Below are 18,199 nucleotides of genomic sequence, written 5' to 3'. Positions count from 1 at the left end.
GGAATGTCTTGAAAAGATTGGCCGCTTTGTATCAAGCTTACTGCTCCTGTTTCGATTTGCACTCCAACTGAACTCTTTTTTAGTTAAACGGTGGCTAAGCCTGACAGTCTGATTTGGCCGGTGGTTAGCAGTCACGTAAGAAGCATGCTTCCAGTCGGGTGTACGTGTAGATAAATAAACGAAAATTTTATATCACGGGAAAAAATCGTTATAGCTGTTACAATGTTCACTGGTTACTTCATAAAAATGCACAACGGGTCCGACTAACTGAGTAAGCACATTTTCACCATTCCTTGGAGCAAATAAGCGCCTGTAGCTCAGTGGATAGAGCGTCCGTTTCCTAAGCGGAAGGTCGTAGGTTCGACCCCTACCTGGCGCGATCTTTTTCCTTTTTTTCACCTTCCTGTTTCTACTTTTTACAACTGTCACTAGTTCCCTCGACTATCTTACCGCCCATCAATTGAAAATGATTCTTTCATCGTGCTGACACGTGCAAGCATGATCTTCGAATTGAGTCGATGCTACTTTTGGCACGCTCAACGCTTGAATGAACCACTCTCCTAATGGACCATCCAGGTATGCAGAGTTACCATAGCTGTACAAACTTACGCCTTTGTTTCTAGCTCCGGCGAAACTGGTTGCAGATCCCGACGTACACGGTTGTAGCATCTCCGACGACGGGTCGCGGCATCCTGTATGCGCCAATGCAGTTCATGGTTGGCCTCGTGGCAACCCCCGACATTGTCGGTTGCAGCTCCTACATCACAGATTCACAACACCACAATTCACCGTCCGCGGCCTCACGACACCATGGATTGTCACGACGTTCGTTCTCCATGGCTGCAAAAGCGCCGCCGCCGCACATTGACACATTGCCATGGACGATTCATTCAGTCGCAACAAATGTTGTCTCGTGGTCATAGCATAGCCGACGGTTGGTTTCGGCATCGCGGGGGCCCGGTCCTAGCGTGCCCGACTGTCGGTTCTAGCATCGCCAAAATGGTGCCATCATCCCCATCTTCCCCGTCGCAGCATCGCCTGGCATGCAATTCCAACTTGCTGCTGTGTAGGTTGTAGCTTTGCCGCGTTCATTGTATGCCACGCGGTGGTCCTTAGCTTCGGCATGTCACGTCACGTCACGTCACCCCCATCTCATGCCCTTCGTAGTATCATCTCTTGTAGCATCTAGCAGCTTTGATGTCGCTGGTTGCAACTCCCCAGTGTATGCGGTTGTAGGTCCTGGCATACACAGTTGCAGCATCTCCGACGACGGGCCGCAACGTCCTGTATGCACCAATGTAGCTCATGGCCGGCCTTCCCCCACATCTCCGACGATGGGTTGCAACATCATACCTCCTTCCCCCGCACCCCGGCATTGCCGGTTGAAACTCCGACATCACAGATTCGCAACACCGTGTCATGCACTCCTTCTGCCTCGTGACACCATGGACTCTCCCGACATTCACCAGAGACGGTCAAGGCCATCACCGTCTGTGGTTGCAGCAAAAGCGTTGTTGTCGTCGGAGTTATACGTGACGGCGGTCTAAACTTCTGCAAAGCCCTTCCTCGCGCATCCAGACAAGTCCTAGGGGCGGTTTGAGGGATCTTGAAGATGCCCAAAGTCGATCGAGGCCAGCTCAAAAAAAAAAAAAAAACCTTTTGACTTGACCCAAGTAGAGTCGAGTCAAGCTGCACCTGCACCTGCGACCCCGAAGCAGAGGAGCGGAGGCCCGAAAACTCAATGGCGGGAATGCTCGGCGTTGGCGCCACCCGTTCCCGCCTCCTCCGCTCCCCGCTACCCCTATTTACCAGGCGCGCTCCCCTCCACCTCGCACCCCACCCCGACCCCATCTCCCGCCGCCTCCTCTTCCTCCCATCAAGAACCCTCACCGCCGCAGCGACGACGATGGCCGCCACCAACGGTACCGCCGCCGCGGACCCCATCCAGGAACAGCCCAAGGCGGCGGCGGCCCCCTCGCCGGCGCCGCTGTTGCTCAAGGTGAAGAAGCTGTCGGCCAACGCCGTGCTGCCCTCCCGCGGCTCCGCGCTGGCGGCCGGCTACGACCTCTCCAGCGCGGTGGAGGCCGTGGTGCCGGCGCGCGGCAAGGCGCTCGTCGCCACCGACCTCAGCGTCGCCGTCCCGCACGGCACCTACGCGCGCATCGGTACGCGCCCCTTCCCCTCACCCTCCTCTTTGACGATCCCCGCCGCCTCGCATCTGCCGTGCCCTTAACGTGTTCGACGGAATGCTTGCTGCTGCAGCGCCGCGGTCGGGGCTGGCGTGGAAGCACTCGATCGACGTGGGCGCGGGCGTGGTGGACGCCGACTACCGGGGCCCCGTCGGCGTCGTCCTCTTCAACCACTCCGACGCCGACTTCGCCGTGAAGCCCGGGGACCGCGTCGCGCAGCTGGTCGTCGAGAGGATCGCCACGCCGGACGTCGCCGAGGTGGACGACCTCGACGCCACCGTCAGGGGCGAGGGCGGGTTCGGATCCACCGGCGTTTGATGGCTTCGGATCGTGTCTAGGTGCTGATGGTTTACGGTGAAAAGCTGCTGTGGCTGGAGCGACCTGTGGTTATGTGTTTCATCAACGGGGAGCACTGTCATTTCTGAATTTCCTTCCATGTTAGCCAGGGTAGATGTAGTAAGTATGCAGTCTTTTTCTCTTGGATGGCTTGGATAATGGTTATGGTGAAAGAACTCAATTGTAACCATGTTCCATGTTCTTCTGGGTTCCATGGGAATTTCTGGGTGGCGTCGAGGAAAGGTTACATGCATCCCAATTTCTGAATTTCAGGATGCCAGAATGCCTAGTACAGGAAAGCAGAGCACACCGAAATTCAGTTAGCGCTTCTACAGAAATCTCAGGACAGAGAACCAGAGCATGCCTGAAACTGAAACTAAGTGGCTGCAACAACAGATCACTTATTTTGGATTGGGATGAGTATCTTACAGCTAGCCACAAAATGCACACACAACACCAGGGCACGATATGGAACTGGCCATACAGTTTTTTTTTTTTTTGAGAACTATAGTAGGATCTACTCTACAGGAGGTACATATTCAGACACCGTCAGTGGTCCGAGTCCTTCCGGTAGCCGCAGCAAACCCGTGGGCTAGCTCATTACATGATCTTTCCACATGGTTAAAACTGTAGTTCGCAAACACGGATAGAGCTTGTTTAATATCCTTGATCAGAGCGTAGCATTGGGACCGAGGCTGTCCCCGTACTGCTAGTTCTTTTATGATTGCATGGCAGTCCATCTCCAGTATCAGAAGGCCTCTAGTTCTTTTATGATTGCATGGCAGTCCATCTCCAGTATCAGAGGGCCTCTGTAATACTTTGCTAGAGTAAGCAGCCCGGTAAGCGCAGCTTTCGCTTCGGCCTCCTCGACGCATCGGCTAGCTGACAGGCTTCTGCAGAGTGAGACAACCACATGGCCTTTGCTGTCCCTGGCGACTGCTCCAGCAGCGGATTCGCCTGAATCGGCTTGGAAAGCTGCGTCGGTATTCAGCTTAACCGTGCCTTGTACTGGTCCTGTCCACTGCATGCTTTGTCCCCGTATGCAGCATGTATTATCCGCCTCTCCAATCCTGGACACATTATCAGCCATTGCTGCTGTAACTAATTCCTCGGCGTATTTCTTTAGGAATTATACAGAGCCCAAGATAGATTCTTTGCCGTTGTGTCGTAACATGTCATCTCTCAGGTGCCAGCACCTCCACAACAGGAGTAAGATTTTTGACCGCATTTCCTCAGGTTCTCTGTCTAGCAGGACCTGCAGCCAGTCAGTTCCTGTATTTCTGAAAGATTTCTCTGATGGTAGTGTCCACTCCTTCCTCATGGCCTCTTGGAGGGCCCTGCTCTTTGAGCACGTGATCACTGCATGATGTTCATCCTCCGCCGCGTTGCCGCAGATATTACACGTTGAGTCCACCTCGAGCGTCCTCTTGAATTTATTACTTTTTGTGGCCAGGGTATTTGTGGCTACTCTCCACCCAAAAATTCTGACCTTCTCAGGCACCTTGGCTTTCCAAATAAGATCCCAAATACTCCGGTCACCCGCATCCCTAGTCGAGCTTGAAGGGTTTGAGTTTTCGTTTTGGGATAAGGTTGCTGCCAATTTGTACGCACTTCTGACTGAAAACACTTCATTCTTTTCACCATGCCAAGCTATGCAATCTCTTGTGTCCGTCCTTGGGATGGGTATCTTGCATATTTCTTCAGCATCAAACTGGTGGAATATTTGTCGAATCAAATTTACATTCCATTCCTTCCCATCCTCTTCCATGAGTTGGTTCACCCATCGGAGCTGAGACCTTCTAATAAACGCTGCAGTCATAAGGCCTTCTTTTTGAGGAATCCATTGATCTCGTTGAATCTGAATATTTTTCCCATCGCCCACTCGCCAGATTAAACCCTTCTTCAGCAGTTCTAGGCCATGCGAGAATGGATCAGTACTACAGGCACAGCTTTTCTTCAGTCTGTTGAAGGATGTTAACATGAGCAAACGTGGTACATGCATATGCATATGAACATTGCGCAGGGAACAACCTTACACCGCTGTCTGGGGCCAGTTTCTGATTAGTCTAGAAGGCGTATGTGACTGGTGAAGGAACTGCTGGCTGTATTACTCTCTGCATGCTTGTAGGTGCTAATTTCAGACCACGGAAGAACGATAGAACAAGCGACGACAACCGGAATTCGCCATACTGGCATATCAGACTTAGCACCAGATGGTAGTTTCCAGTTCAGAAAAAAAAATATGTTCCGGACAAGTTACTAGGACTAAATTCAGAGAGAGACCTGACCTCCCTAGCGAGAAATCTAGGGTTAGATTGTCCTACGGCGCGTGTCACCGAGAATCGTTCTTCCCAGTTGATCTCCCCTGCTGCTGCTCAGGCTGATCACATGGCCGGGTTTGGCACGAGGTGATCTAAGGTTTTCGGTGGACGCACTTTGCGGCGATGGCGGACAATCGTTAACGCTTGGTTGGCTGATGAGTAGGGGATTAATAGGCTAATCGGCAAGTTAATCGGCCATTTAATCAATTAATCGGACGATTTATCAGTTTATCGGCTACTCGGTGACCCTACAAGTAGGGATTAATCGACAAGTTAACTGGTCAACCGGACGAATTCTTGAAACAAGTCTGTAGCTCAAATGCTCACATACCATAGTTACATGTATTATGTCGTAAGAACTCACTGTCCAGTAGATTAAAAAAACTCATTGTCTAATTATTCACAAACACTCAACAATTGGATACAGAAAATGGATCAATCAATTTGACATCCAAATTTGATGTGCAGAATGTCAAATCTCAATGTAAATTTGATTGTAAAACAAAAAAGGGCTTGTACGTAATAGCCCGAACACCTTCCGGACGAACTCACCAACGTTGGATCTTGCTCAGCAGGTGGCCGATGCAGGGTGAAGGCAAGCTCGGCGGAGATCCACCGGACAGGCAATAGATGCTTGGAGGCCAGAGGCCTACGTTGCTTCGAGCACCGAGGGGCGAAGCTTGCTAGCTTCTCGTAGTGACTGCCCCCGCATGTTGGGTTTGGTACAGTCGGTACTGATGGGTAATTGAGTTCTACCAAATTAAGCAATTGTTTTAACCAGGCACCCTAACTTGTGTATTGAGAATCCTGTCCCGGTTTCCTCAATAATAATAATAATAATAATAATAACAATAATAATCCTGCCCCGGAGGGGTTCTGGCTGGATCTGTAATGAGTTGTTCTTTCTCTTTTCTTCTTCTTGTGTATGCATTGCCTTTTTTCTGCATGCGAATGTGCAAACTGTAAACTGATAACTATCATGGTTCGAAAAAAAAAACTGAAAACTGTAGGGGAACGAACCTCCGCTAGCTTACCCTATACTCCCTCCGTCCCAAAATTAATGACTCAACTTTGTACCTTGAGTCACTAATTTTGGGACGGAAGGAGTACTATGCACGTACTAACCTGGCCGGCCCTTAACTTGTGATGCAATGCCACCAGGGTATAAAGTATAAACTGAAGGTATTTTGTCGTGCTTCTCATATGAAGGAACTGAAAAAACTGAAGGTATTTTGTCGTGTTTTTGAACTACTTCTGGTGTTGCTCTGCTGAAATAAACTGAAGGTATTTTGTCGTGTTTTTCATATGAAGGAACTGACAATTGAAGTACCCCTCCTTTTTTTATTAGGAAAAAAAATAGTTTCATGCTGCCATGTTTGTTGTTTGGCCGATGAGCAGGAAATACACTTGGTGAAATTGCTGGGGAGAAGTTTTCAAGGTTTCCTTACTAGTACTGCTCTTCTTAAGAAGTCATTCAACAACTTATCACAGAGATAAAATCCTTTCTTCTTTCCCTTATGGCGTTTGTAGTTTAGAAAGTATGTATTAACAATAGCATTGTTATTTATGTATAAGCTAGGCTAATGGTGGCGGTGGACGAAATACTAGCTGAGTCGTACCATGTGTTGCATCTGAATTGTCATAGAAATTACTATCTGCATCCCATTTCAGAATTTTCAGTTCTGTCAGAATGGAGTACAGGAATGCAGATGACACGAAAATTCAGTAATCGCTTGCAAGTATTTAGTTTAGGACCAAGACCAAGCAAGAACGAACAAGCAGAGGCACGATGCTTCTTCAGTCGGCATTGGAATACCAACATGAAGGAATTAGAAGCAGGTTGTACATGCAGCAGCATACGCAGATTGCGCAGGGAACAATCTCGAGGGCAAGGGTGAGAGTTTGATTAGTCAGTAAGTGCAGATGTTACTGCTGCTCTGTACTACCTCTGTAAACTAATATGATCTAAAAGGTCTTATATTAGTTTACAGAAGGAGTATTATTTACAGCCATGGGAAGTATGCTTGCAGGTGCTAATTTATGCCATGTGCCAGATAGGCCATGGTCGAAGCCAGCATGGAGGAAATCAAAGCAGAGCAGAACCCAAAAATTCAGTGTTCATGTATGTAGGGAATCCCTCTAGTGGTGATTCAGTCAGGGTGCATGTATGTATGTAGGTTCTGATAGGGCATATTGAAATTTGCAGTATAGACAGAACAGAGGGGATAGAAGCTAAATCCAATAACTCCGTGTGCTGAACTTGTACATACTGATATTCTTCAACAAAGCTTCACTTAGAGTACAAGATTGCAACCAGAAAACCGGGAGCGCAAAGCAGAATGGATCCAGAACAATGCATCGACAAGATACAATTTCAGACCATGCAATAAAGACAGCACAAACTGAAGCCAAACTTCAACACAGCAATTATGCAAGCAACTGAGCGAAACAATGCTAATCAATGGAACAAGAAAAAATCCAGAATTTGCTAAAATGGCGCATCACGCAGGCACCAGATGATAATTTCCAATTCAGCAATTAAGAACTTGATTCACGACAGACAGACGGGGGCATTCTGCATCTAACCAACTATGTATGTACATGGCAGACAAAAACACCTACTAGGTAGCAATAAGAGAACATAGTTTCGTCCCTTAGAAAAGAGAAACAAGATTGTAGCATAGTTTTGCATGACTAGAGAAACTGCATGAGAATGCTCATGTAGCAAAGCAGCCAAAAACTGCCATCCAAAGAATGATATCCATATAGCTCTCCCTTATGCTGCACAGATCTGGAAGCTTCATTATTCCTTCTCCATCATCAGCAAATCCTTTCCTTTCTTGGAAGCTGATACAACAGAGGACACAGGTCAGCATGGAGCAACAGAGGATGATGGCATTGTGCAAGTGAAAAACAAAGAACCAGATGTTTGCAGGTTGTGCTGTGCTGATGCTTACAGATTTTAGTTGGAATCAATTTCTGCTTTGACGGATGCCTGTGGAACTTTGTACGTCACGGCTTCATCATTCGTCTTGAACACAGAACCCACCTCCTCCTCGCTGAAAAATACAAAAAATAACATTGTCAAACTTACATAAACATGTTCAACAACACAGGCCCCTGTTCAATGTATTTTTTGCAAAGAGGAAGGCCAACTTTCTGGGTAACCATTGTATAAAACTTAACAGTACTGTCCATATCAGCTTGACAAAACAGAACTAAAAAGCATACTAAGGTTAAAAGAGGAACCTAATCAGCTAGTTTTAATATAAAGCGACGACAACAAGCAAATTGACAGGCCAACCAATCAAACCTAAAGAAGCATGATCCAATATTCCAATTGACAGCAAGTTCGAGTCAAGACCCACATTCCACAAGCAAATTGACAGGCTGACCAATGAAACATAAAGAAGCATGATCCAATTGACAGCAAGTATACGTCAACACGTCTAGTCTAGCATCACCATCTAGTCATAAAGCGCGTCCAGTTATTAATTACACACCTAGTCATGAGTCAAGACAAGCTCAACTTTCAGGTAAGTTAGTGCGTATTTCCATGCTGTTTACCAAACAAAATTGCATCAGCCTAACATTTAGTCATGCAAAGGTGCAATGAATCCAAACAAACTTGAAAATCACCATTTAGCCATATCCAACTGACTTTAGGTTCGCATCAGAAACATGACAAATTAGCTGTGCAGAGGTTCTATGGATCCAAGGAAACTTGCAGATCAGAAAATTACAGGAACAGTAAACACATATCTAGTCAATATGCATGTGGAATTGTTGATATCACCATTGATCTAATTTTCATGGAAAATTCTAAGGGTCCGGATATGCTTTCACATCAGATACACAAGAAACCTAAAGACCATGGTCCAACTGTCAACAGGACAATAATATAAATCCAAACTTAAGTGCTAGTCGTGCAAAGTTCGAATGAATCCAAATAAACTTGCACATCAAAGAAACATCAACACTTATTTAGTCAACACTGCTAGTCAGTAAGCATGCAGATATCACCAACGACCAGCAATTAGTCATGCAGAGTTCTACTGATCCAGATATTCTTTCACACCAGAAACATCAAGGTATCAGAAATTAAACAGAACTGACATGTTGCTGAGCAGCAAACATTACCATATATCTACTCATATAAAGAGTTGAGTTCTTAATTAGTTCAGAAAAGCTCAAATTTCAGGAAACTTTCACATCAGAAAACTACAGGAAACTTAATTACTTCTGAATATTGTGGACTCACACTTTCAGAAAACTTGACAATGTATATACAAACTTGAAAGATTAGTCGTGCAAAGGTTCAGTGGATCCAAATAAACATGCACATCAGAAAACTAAGGAACAGACGAACAGTCAACACGTATATATCTAGTCAATAAAATATGCATGCTGATACCACCATCGATCTACAAAAACAGTCATGCAAAGTTCTACTGATGTAGACATGCTTTCACATAAGAAAGCAGAGACATCAAAGTCTCGCTGCATCTCAAAATCAAACCGATCTAACATGTAGGCACTGATTAACAGATCCAATAATATCCAAATAAACATAAAATTCAGGTAACTACAGAAAACAGTCAACACCACCAAACAGTACGAATGCAGATATCATACACGACCAGCATTTAGTCATGCAGAGTCCTACTGATCTAGTTATGCTTTCACATCAGAAATATTCAGAAATCAGAATTGAACAGAACTGACATGTTGCTGTGCAGAATTAGTCATGCATAGGTGTTTCACATACAGAGGGGAGTTAAGCTCAAGTTTCAGGAATGGTAATCCATATTTCTATGCTTGTCTACCAAAGAAATTGTATCAACATCAAAAACCTACAACACTGCAGACAATAGATATCCACACTTGAAAAATTAGGCGTGTAAAGATCCAGTGGATTCTAATGAACATGCACATCAGAAAACTACAGGAATAGTCAACGCGTATATATCCAGTCAATATGCATGATTATATCACCATCGATCTACTAGTCATGCACAGAGCACAGTTCTACAGATGTGGACATTCACATCAGAATTCAGAAACATACTAACTGCATCTCTGAATTAAACCGATCTAATAACTGCAAGTGTACTCATACAGCAGAACATAGTAGAATTTGGTCCGAGCAGTACCTGTAGATGTCGGCGTATGAGTTGACGTAGGGGATGAAATCCGAGTAGTACATCCCGCCGGAGAGGGGGCCGATGGAGCGGGTGACCCTGCCATCGAAGTCGACGGCGAGCACGAGCTGCTCGAGAGGATCCCACATGACCACCTCAGCGGCGCCCTGGGAGCGGAGCAGGGTCATCCTGTCATGGTAGCCCATCTTGTTGGCGTGGAACTGGCCCGCCCAGGCCCAGGTGACCTGGTCGGCGCCATCGCCGGGCACCATGTAGAGCACGGCGACCTCCTTGGTGGCCTGGTCGACGCAGGCGACGCTGAAGTTGCCCTCCATCTCGCCGATCTCCCAGTCCTTGCGGTCCTCGACCTCCTGGGGCGCGGGGATGAGGTCGACGCAGCCCGTCTCCGGGGTGTAGCAGAGGATGTGGCCGATGGTGGTGCGGAAGAAGGCGCGTCCCCGCGCGCCGACCCCGGACTGCGCGACGACCGTCTCGGGCGCGCAGATGTCGTCCCCAACGCGCCAGTCCCAGGTGCGGGTGGAGAAGGACTCGACGGCCCAGACGCCGTCGTGGACCTGGTAGGTGACGACGACGTGGTAGTGGCGGAAGCCGGCGCCGAGGCCGACTTGGCCGGCGGCGTCCTCGTCGTCCTCGAAGGTGATGACGACGGCCGGGTCGGCGTCGAGGCGGTGGTCGCGGTTCTGGTACGGGAGGCGCACGCGGCGGAAGGTGAGCGGGTTGGCGACGTAGTAGAAGCCGGTGGCGCAGCCGCGGAGGCAGACGAGGCCGCGCGACGAGGCGAGCACCGAGACCCGCTCCGGGAAGGCGGAGAAGGCCGGGTCCGGGATGAGCTGCTTGGCGCTGCGCACGGGGTCGAAGGCCGCGTAGGCGACCGAGTCGGAGGGCGTGTGGTGGAACATGCCCGAGAGCGGCCGCGTGAGCCGCTGCCCCGGCGACGCGTCCTCGTCCTCGTCCACCTCGAACGGGTCCTCCTCCTCCGACCCCGCCGACCGCAGGCCGTCGTCGTCGTCCTCGTCGGAGGAGGAGAGGGAGAGGGGGGAGGTGGAGGCGGGGAGCGCGAGGACGCCGCGGTCGTCCGAGGAGTCGGCGGGGTTGTCGGTGCAGAGGACGACCCACTCGTCGTCGGAGGAGTCCATGGCGGTGGCTCGCTCCGCTGGGTTTTGGGGGCTGGGGGGGATTCGATCCATGGGAGGTTGCGGGCGGATTGGCTGCGGATGGCGGCGGCAATTTATACGGGGAGCGGAGCGGAGGGGAGGGGATACGGCCGGCGGTACGTCGGTTGGGTGGCTTCCTTGCGGGGCACGAAGTGGGCCCGGGCCCGCGTGTCGGTGGCCGGAGAGCAGCTACATTGGGGGGAGTCGTGGCCGCGACGGAAACGCGTGCGGGGCGTGCTGCCGGATTTGCGGGGGCACATTCCCACGCCTCTCCACTCCATTTCCTTGGCAACTTAATTGAGTGGACTCTATATTACTTCTGCTAGCTACTACTTCCAGATAATTAATTATTAATTGTATTAAACTAGCTAGCATACTAATAACCTCAAGAAAAGGATATCAAGAGAATGGTTTTTGAATAGAACATATATAAATATGTAGACTTTGAAAAAGAGCGCTTGAAAACATAGTGGCGGTCGACGAGAATGAAGGCGGAAGAAGAAAGGACGGACAAGAAGAAAGATGTCGCTTTTGTCTTCTCACGGCAACATGAGCGATAAAGGTGAAACGGCGATTGCCGAGGGGAAATAGGTAGTAGAAAGAATTAGTTTTTGTCGTCTTTGTGCACATGTTCTCAGGCTCTAAAGCTGCGGTCATTGCCAACCCGTTTGATTGTAGTGTTTCTCTGTTATTCCATGACATTGATATGATACCGAAAAAAGTTTGTGACCCGCTTTATAGATAAATCATCAGCCACTATACAACTCCATGTGTACTCCACATACGTGGAGCTATATAATTTCAAGATATGAAGCTAAAGCATCGATCACTATATAACTCCATAAGTACAACTCAACACCACAACACATTTTTTTAATAGAAAAGGAGGCATAACCCCCGGCCTCTGCATCACATTGATGCACACATCCATTTTATTAAAAATCAAAGAGGTCCAAAAGTCTCCTTGAGCATTCTCAAAATATCATAAAGAAACCAATGCCACACGCGGCCAAAACAAAAAAGCCACAACCAGCTAAAACCACAACACATGCACTCAAAAATAAGATACAAAGGTGTTAAAGAACAACTGCACTACCCCTTATTATTTCAAGCAAAACAACAGGTAGAAAGAAAAAGGGCACAACTTAAAGTCTCTGGAGCTCTCGAGCGTAAGCGAGTCACCGCAAAGAGATGAAGCTGCATACAACTAGACGTGTACTCCAAGACCGCACTTCCAAGAAAAGGGCGACACCGGAGTGACGCCACCACCCGATCCAGGGATCCAGGTTTCCCCTGGAGCAACATGAAGGACATTGAAGTATCATGACAACACCTTTAAAAAGGAAACAACGCTCATAGATGCCGCCATTGTCGGCATGGCAGGACCAAAAAGGTTTTTCACCCCCACATGCAATGCCTTTGTGGCAGTGTACAACCAGACACGAAGACACGTGTCACACAACCACCATTGAAGAGGAGGCAGAAGTCGACCTCTGTTGATGCGCCTCCACAAAAACCAACTGAGCTCCACAACAGGGAGGACACCCGCAACCCGCCCCGTCCTTGGCTCTCCTCTGTTGCACCTCTACCAGTGGCGGAGCCAGAAACTAAATATAGAGAGGGCCAGAACATGTTATATAATGTTAGAGGGGGCCAAATCACTTAAACCTAGCTAATTTTGTCTGAAAAATGAAAGATTAGGAGTACATATAGATGTATTTGTGAGAGCCTAGGGGGGGCCTTGGCCCCTGCCAGCACCCCTTGCCTCCGCCACTGACCTCTACCACCACCAGACGAGGGACATGGCAGAGGTGAACCGCTGTAGCGCGCGCCGCTTGAGGAAGCAGAACTGGTGGCACCGCCACATCAGCGGTCATTGCTCCCGAGCATGCCTCGCCGTCAGGCCGCCCGTCACACTACAACGTCGGTACCCACCGGCTCCAACACGCCGCCGTGCATCAGTGCCGCTTCCAGGCCCACGTGTCGGTGTCATCGGGAGGGGGGGGAGTCGTGGCCACGACGGAAACGCGTGCATGCTGCCGGATTTGTGGGGACACATTCCCACGCTTTCCACCCGATTGATTTCGTTGGCAAACTTAATTGAGTGGACTCCCTATTACTTCTACTAGCTACTAGTGCACTCTAGCATTGAGTTACCACTTCCAAATATTAAGGTAGCTATACAAATAACCCCAAAAAAAGGATATCGAACGAATGGTTTTGAGTAGGAACATATATAAATATGTAGACTTTGAAAAAGAGCGCTAAAAAACATGGTGGCGGTCGACGAGAATGAAGGCGGAAGAAGAAAGGAGGGACGGGAAGAAAGATGTCGCTTTGTCTTCTTGCGGCAATATGATGGATAAAGGTGAAACGGCGATTGCCGAGGAGGAATAGGCCGTAGAAAAGAATTATTTTTTGTCGTCCTCGTGCACGTGCTTTAAGGACTAGCGCCCTAAAGCCGCGATCATCGCCAACCGCCAACCGTTTGATCACAGTGTTTTTCTGTTATTCCATGACATTGATATGATACTGAAAAAAGGTTTGTGGCCCGCTTTATAGATAAATCATCGGCCACTATACAATTCCATACGTACTCCACACGTGTGGAGCTCTATAATTTCAAGATATGAAGTTAAAGCATCGACCACTATACAACTCCACAAGTACAACTCAACACCACAACACATGCACTCAAAAATAAGATACAAGGGTGTTGAAGAACAACTACACTACCACTTATTATTTCAAGCAAAACAGCAGGTAGAAAGAAAAGGGCACGACTTAAAAGTCTCTAGAGCTATCAAGCGTAAGCGAGTCACCGTAAAGAGATGAAGTTGCATACGACTGACAGTGTACTCCAAGACCGCGCATCCAGGAAGGGGACGACACCGGAGCATCGCCACCGTCCAATCCAGGGATCCAGGTTTCCTCTGGAGCAACACGGAGGACATCGAAGAATCACAACAACGTCTTCTTGAAGGAGACAACGCTCATAGACGCCGCCATCGTTGGCCTGACATGACCAAAAAGGGTTTTCACCCCCACAATGCCTCCGTGACGACATACAACCAAACAACAAAGACGCATGTCACGTGTCACACAACCGCCGCCAAAGAGGAGGGAGAACTCGATCTCTACTGATGCGCCTCCACCAAAACAAGCTGAGCTCCACAACAGAGGAGGACACCCTTAGCCGCCACCCCCCTCCCTCCCAATCCTTGGCCCTCCTCTGTTGCACCTCTACCACCACCAGACAAGGGACATGACAGAGGTGAACCGCCGCAGCGTGCCGCTTGAGGAAGCAGTGTCCACACCGCCACATCAGCTGTCATTGCCCCCGAGCGTGACCCGCCGCCACGCCGTCCGTCACACTACAACGTCGGTGCCCACCGGCTCCAACATGCCGCCGCGCAGCAGCGCCGCTTCCAGGCCCAGGCCGCCTCGGCCCGCACCGTCACCTCTGCGCATCAAGATGAGAACCCCCGCCGCCGGCGGAACTGGTTGATACTCCCTCCGTCCGGAAATACTTGTCCTCGAATCATTTCAAGGACAAGTATTTCCGGACTGAAGGAGTATGATCGAGTAGGCTGTCAAGGTTCTGGATAATATAAAGAAACAAAACTTGTTACAAAGGCTCGAGGCGAAGAAAGAGAGAAATGGGCCAAGGTGGCAAAGGAACAAACCAGGAAGGACCGATCGATGCTTGAAGTGATTAGTACTATAACGAAGACCTTGACTGACTTAGCACTCATCGGAGTGATTTGATGTGACGAGACCTTGACTTAGCGCTCATCCATCGGTTCAATGGATCCATCGCTTTGGAGGGTAGCTTTGTTGGATCGTGTCTTCATTAGCGTGTCTTCATCACGCGCACACGCATGCGAGTATACATACACGTGTAGTGTAGCAGTGCGAATGTTTGACTGGAGAGTCATATGGCGATGGCACTCATGGCAGCACCGACCGAATGTCATCATCAATCAAATCAAGAAAGAACAAAGAAAAATCAAGCCGACGCGCGCGTTCGTCCCCCACTTCCATCATCAAAGCGAGAAAACAAAAACTGCTGGCCGTCTGGATAGATCGGATCCTCGTACATTTTTTTTTACATTTGAACGTACGACCGGCAGAAAGAAGGGAGTAGTTCAGGTATTAACCTGTCGAGGCCATCGATCCTATGATTAGGGATGGATTTGGAAATCAGTTTGTTCAAGCAAGGATGGCGTGCCGGCGGCGGTATCCTCGTGGTGGACCTGTGTCATCGGGCTCTGCCCTTGCGACGGCGTTTGCTCCAGCGTCGGCGCGGAGCTTGGGAGATAGTCTAGGAGCGGATGCAGATTGTGGTCTATATCAACGACATCTGGAAGACGGAGCATGTGCTGGGCTCGTGGTTCGTGGATGGCAGATATGGTTTCCTCCTTCGGCGTTTTAGTCGTGATGGGGTGCCAGATCTGGAGTTCGATGGCGTGTCCGGGGTGTTGCCCCGGTCTGATTCGTTCAATGGTAAAGGCTTCAATTTTGATGAGCCACCTTGGAGGTCCGCAAAGCTGCATATCAGAGATGGAGCCGCGTCGAGCTCGGGTGAGGAGGTGATTCGTCATTCTTTTCTTCGGTGGCTGCCGTGGTGGTGCCGGAGGCAGATGACGGGCGTTGGTGTCAAGCTCAGAGATGTTCTACTATCTTTTCAATTTTGTCATGTCGGTCTTTACGTGACTTGTACTTTGTTCTTTATGATATAAATGAAACATGTATTACCATGCAAAAAAAAAGAAGATATTAACATGTCGTTCATATCTTAGTCCTGACAGGTAGAAGGCTTCTCTTGTAATGATAAGTTCTAGAAATGTGCTCCCTCTGTTTCTAATTGTCTTTCTAGAAATTTTGACAAGTGGCTATATACGAAGAAAAAAAATGAATCTACACTCTAAAATATATTCATATACATTCGTATGTGGTAGTCCATTTAAAATCTCTAAAAAAAATATTCAGGAACAAGACCCTGACCTGTTTCCGAGATTTGAATCATCGACCACCCACGGAGCTACGAGATGATACTCGTGTGCCAACCGTCAGCTTCTTCACCTTGAGCATAATCGCCGGGGGGGGGGGGGGGGGGGGGGGGGCATCTTGGCCGCCTTGTTCTCTTTCTTGAGGTTGTGTTCGGTTGACAGGGTTGTGCAATGGTTTTGGCAGCATTTGAGGTGGATTTGATCATCCGCAAGTCGAAATCCCCCCGAATCCCCTCCAATCCTCTTGACAAAGGGTGTAACCGAACAAGGCCTGAGAGGGTCTGCGGCAGCGGTGCCTTTGGTGGCGGCCATCATTATTGTGGTATGTGGGTTCTTTATTGGGGGAGTACAAGGCGGTGCGGATTGAGTTTGATGCATTGGGAGTTTGGTGGGGTCGTGCTGGTAAATTTCCGCCATCACTTCACCTCCATTCTGTTTTTTTTTTGCGGGGTAACCTCCATTCTGTTGTTTCATGGTTTGTCGTGCAGCTACAATCGAGTTGCTTGCTCTCTCTACGTGAGAAGAGACCATGTCTTCGAAATACAAGTAGCAACATAGGTCTGGCTAGTCCACTCAAAGAATGCTCGTTGAGCATTTAGGCGTGCCAAAAATGACGGTAAGATAATTGTTTTAATCGAGTGACGGTAAGATAGATAGGGCAGTGTGTTAGTAGAAAGAAAGCAAAGGCTTTTTTTTAAAAACTGAAGAAAACAAAAAATAAACGCGCCAGGTAGGGGTCGAACCTACGGCCTTCCGCTTAGGAAACGGACGCTCTATCCACTGAGCTACAGGCGCTTATTTGTTTTAGGATGGTACATACAGACTTAGATACCATATTGCATTTTCATTCCCGAAGTGCCAAACCTTATCGACCCATACCACTTTTTGCGGGAATATAACAGTTTTTATTTACCGGCCGTACTGCTCTGCAGCGATTTTACACTACCTTCGGTTTACAATATGTGTCCCGTCTTCACACGATACTAGTATATTGTACCGGCGAATTTCGTAGACACAGTTTCACTTGCACAAAATAGGGGGAGAAAACCCTTCGTTTAAAAAAGGTGACGACTAACCACCAGGCAGATCAGCCTGACAAAAAAGCACCACTTGTCAGATCGGGTTAAAATTGTTCAACAGTGGAGTACAAACAGAAACAGGAGTAGGAAGTTCAGTAGAAATTCGCCAATCTTTGATATTCATTGTATTGTTTGAAGATATTGTACATCCAATATAAATATATCATCTTGATTTCTGCGGGTTTTTTGACAGGTTTCCCCGGAAAAACCTGACATCTCTGTACATAACCCTCTTTTTTGTCTGAAATGAAAAGATAGTGCTCGTGCCGGTTCCTCGAAAAAAAATATCAACTTGAGAGAGGCTTCAAGTGAGAAAAGAGGCTCCAAAGAATCTGAAGAGGGACTTCGATACTATGGTAATCCTAAAGGATAAGGATGAAGCGGAAAGATAATTATTGTTACGCTGCCCTTAGCACGACACAAGAGGCATTCAAAACTATCGTAGAGGAGTTTAGGACGTGGATCCGTTGCCTGCTTAGTGTGGCTGTAAACAATTCCTTTTGTTTTGCCTTAATACAGATCGGACATATAGATCATTGGACTAAGAGCTGCCACTTGCAAATAATCATCGAGGTCTTGCACTGTTTAATCAAACAATGAAATGCGACGTCACAGACGAAGAGGAATCTTCCTCAAGCTCACGGTCGTGTGGTGTTTCAATCCAAGGGTATTCTGCTTCGGACGAAAATCTATTTGGAATAAGAAACATTAGCCTAAAACAGAATGATAACTGTACACATAGTTGTCTAACTCTCGAGTTCTTGCTAGATCTATTATATTCTGAATTTAGTGATATGTTGGAACACGCACGAAAGGCTGCATGTTTACGATGACATTCTGTTTTCCTCCAATGTCTCAGTGTTTACTGCAGTCTGGAGCTAATACAGAAGAAACCATATTTTAACAATGGACCTTTGACATCCCCATTCAAACGTTAGGTATGTGA

General features: G+C 48.1%; 2 protein-coding genes and 2 non-coding genes across 4 annotated transcripts; 2 read left to right on the top strand and 2 right to left on the bottom strand.

The window, feature by feature from the left end:
• The first annotated feature begins 306 nt into the window (after nt 1–306).
• Nucleotides 307–379, top strand: TRNAR-CCU. The gene has a single exon. It is a non-coding gene; the product is annotated as a tRNA-Arg (tRNA).
• A 1,331-nt stretch (nt 380–1,710) lies between these two features.
• Nucleotides 1,711–2,726, top strand: LOC125555446 (deoxyuridine 5'-triphosphate nucleotidohydrolase-like). Its single transcript, XM_048718403.1, has 2 exons — nt 1,711–2,165; nt 2,263–2,726. The coding sequence occupies exons 1-2, from the start codon at nt 1,742–1,744 to the stop codon at nt 2,505–2,507; spliced, it is 669 nt and encodes a 222-aa protein (XP_048574360.1). The 5' UTR covers nt 1,711–1,741; the 3' UTR covers nt 2,508–2,726.
• A 4,604-nt stretch (nt 2,727–7,330) lies between these two features.
• On the bottom strand, nt 7,331–11,384 carry LOC125506974. Its single transcript, XM_048671682.1, has 3 exons — nt 10,000–11,384; nt 7,804–7,905; nt 7,331–7,693 (listed from the first exon to the last, which is right to left on the bottom strand). The coding sequence occupies exons 1-2, from the start codon at nt 11,193–11,195 to the stop codon at nt 7,809–7,811; spliced, it is 1,293 nt and encodes a 430-aa protein (XP_048527639.1). The 5' UTR covers nt 11,196–11,384; the 3' UTR covers nt 7,331–7,693; nt 7,804–7,808.
• A 5,512-nt stretch (nt 11,385–16,896) lies between these two features.
• On the bottom strand, nt 16,897–16,969 carry TRNAR-CCU. Its single transcript has one exon. It is a non-coding gene; the product is annotated as a tRNA-Arg (tRNA).
• Nucleotides 16,970–18,199: the final 1,230 nt, after the last annotated feature.

This window comes from Triticum urartu, chromosome 5 (genome assembly GCF_003073215.2).
Source record: "Triticum urartu cultivar G1812 chromosome 5, Tu2.1, whole genome shotgun sequence".
Classification (NCBI taxonomy): domain Eukaryota; kingdom Viridiplantae; phylum Streptophyta; class Magnoliopsida; order Poales; family Poaceae; genus Triticum; species Triticum urartu.
Note: the sequence above shows the minus strand (reverse complement) of the source record. Positions and strands in the feature narration are given on the sequence as shown.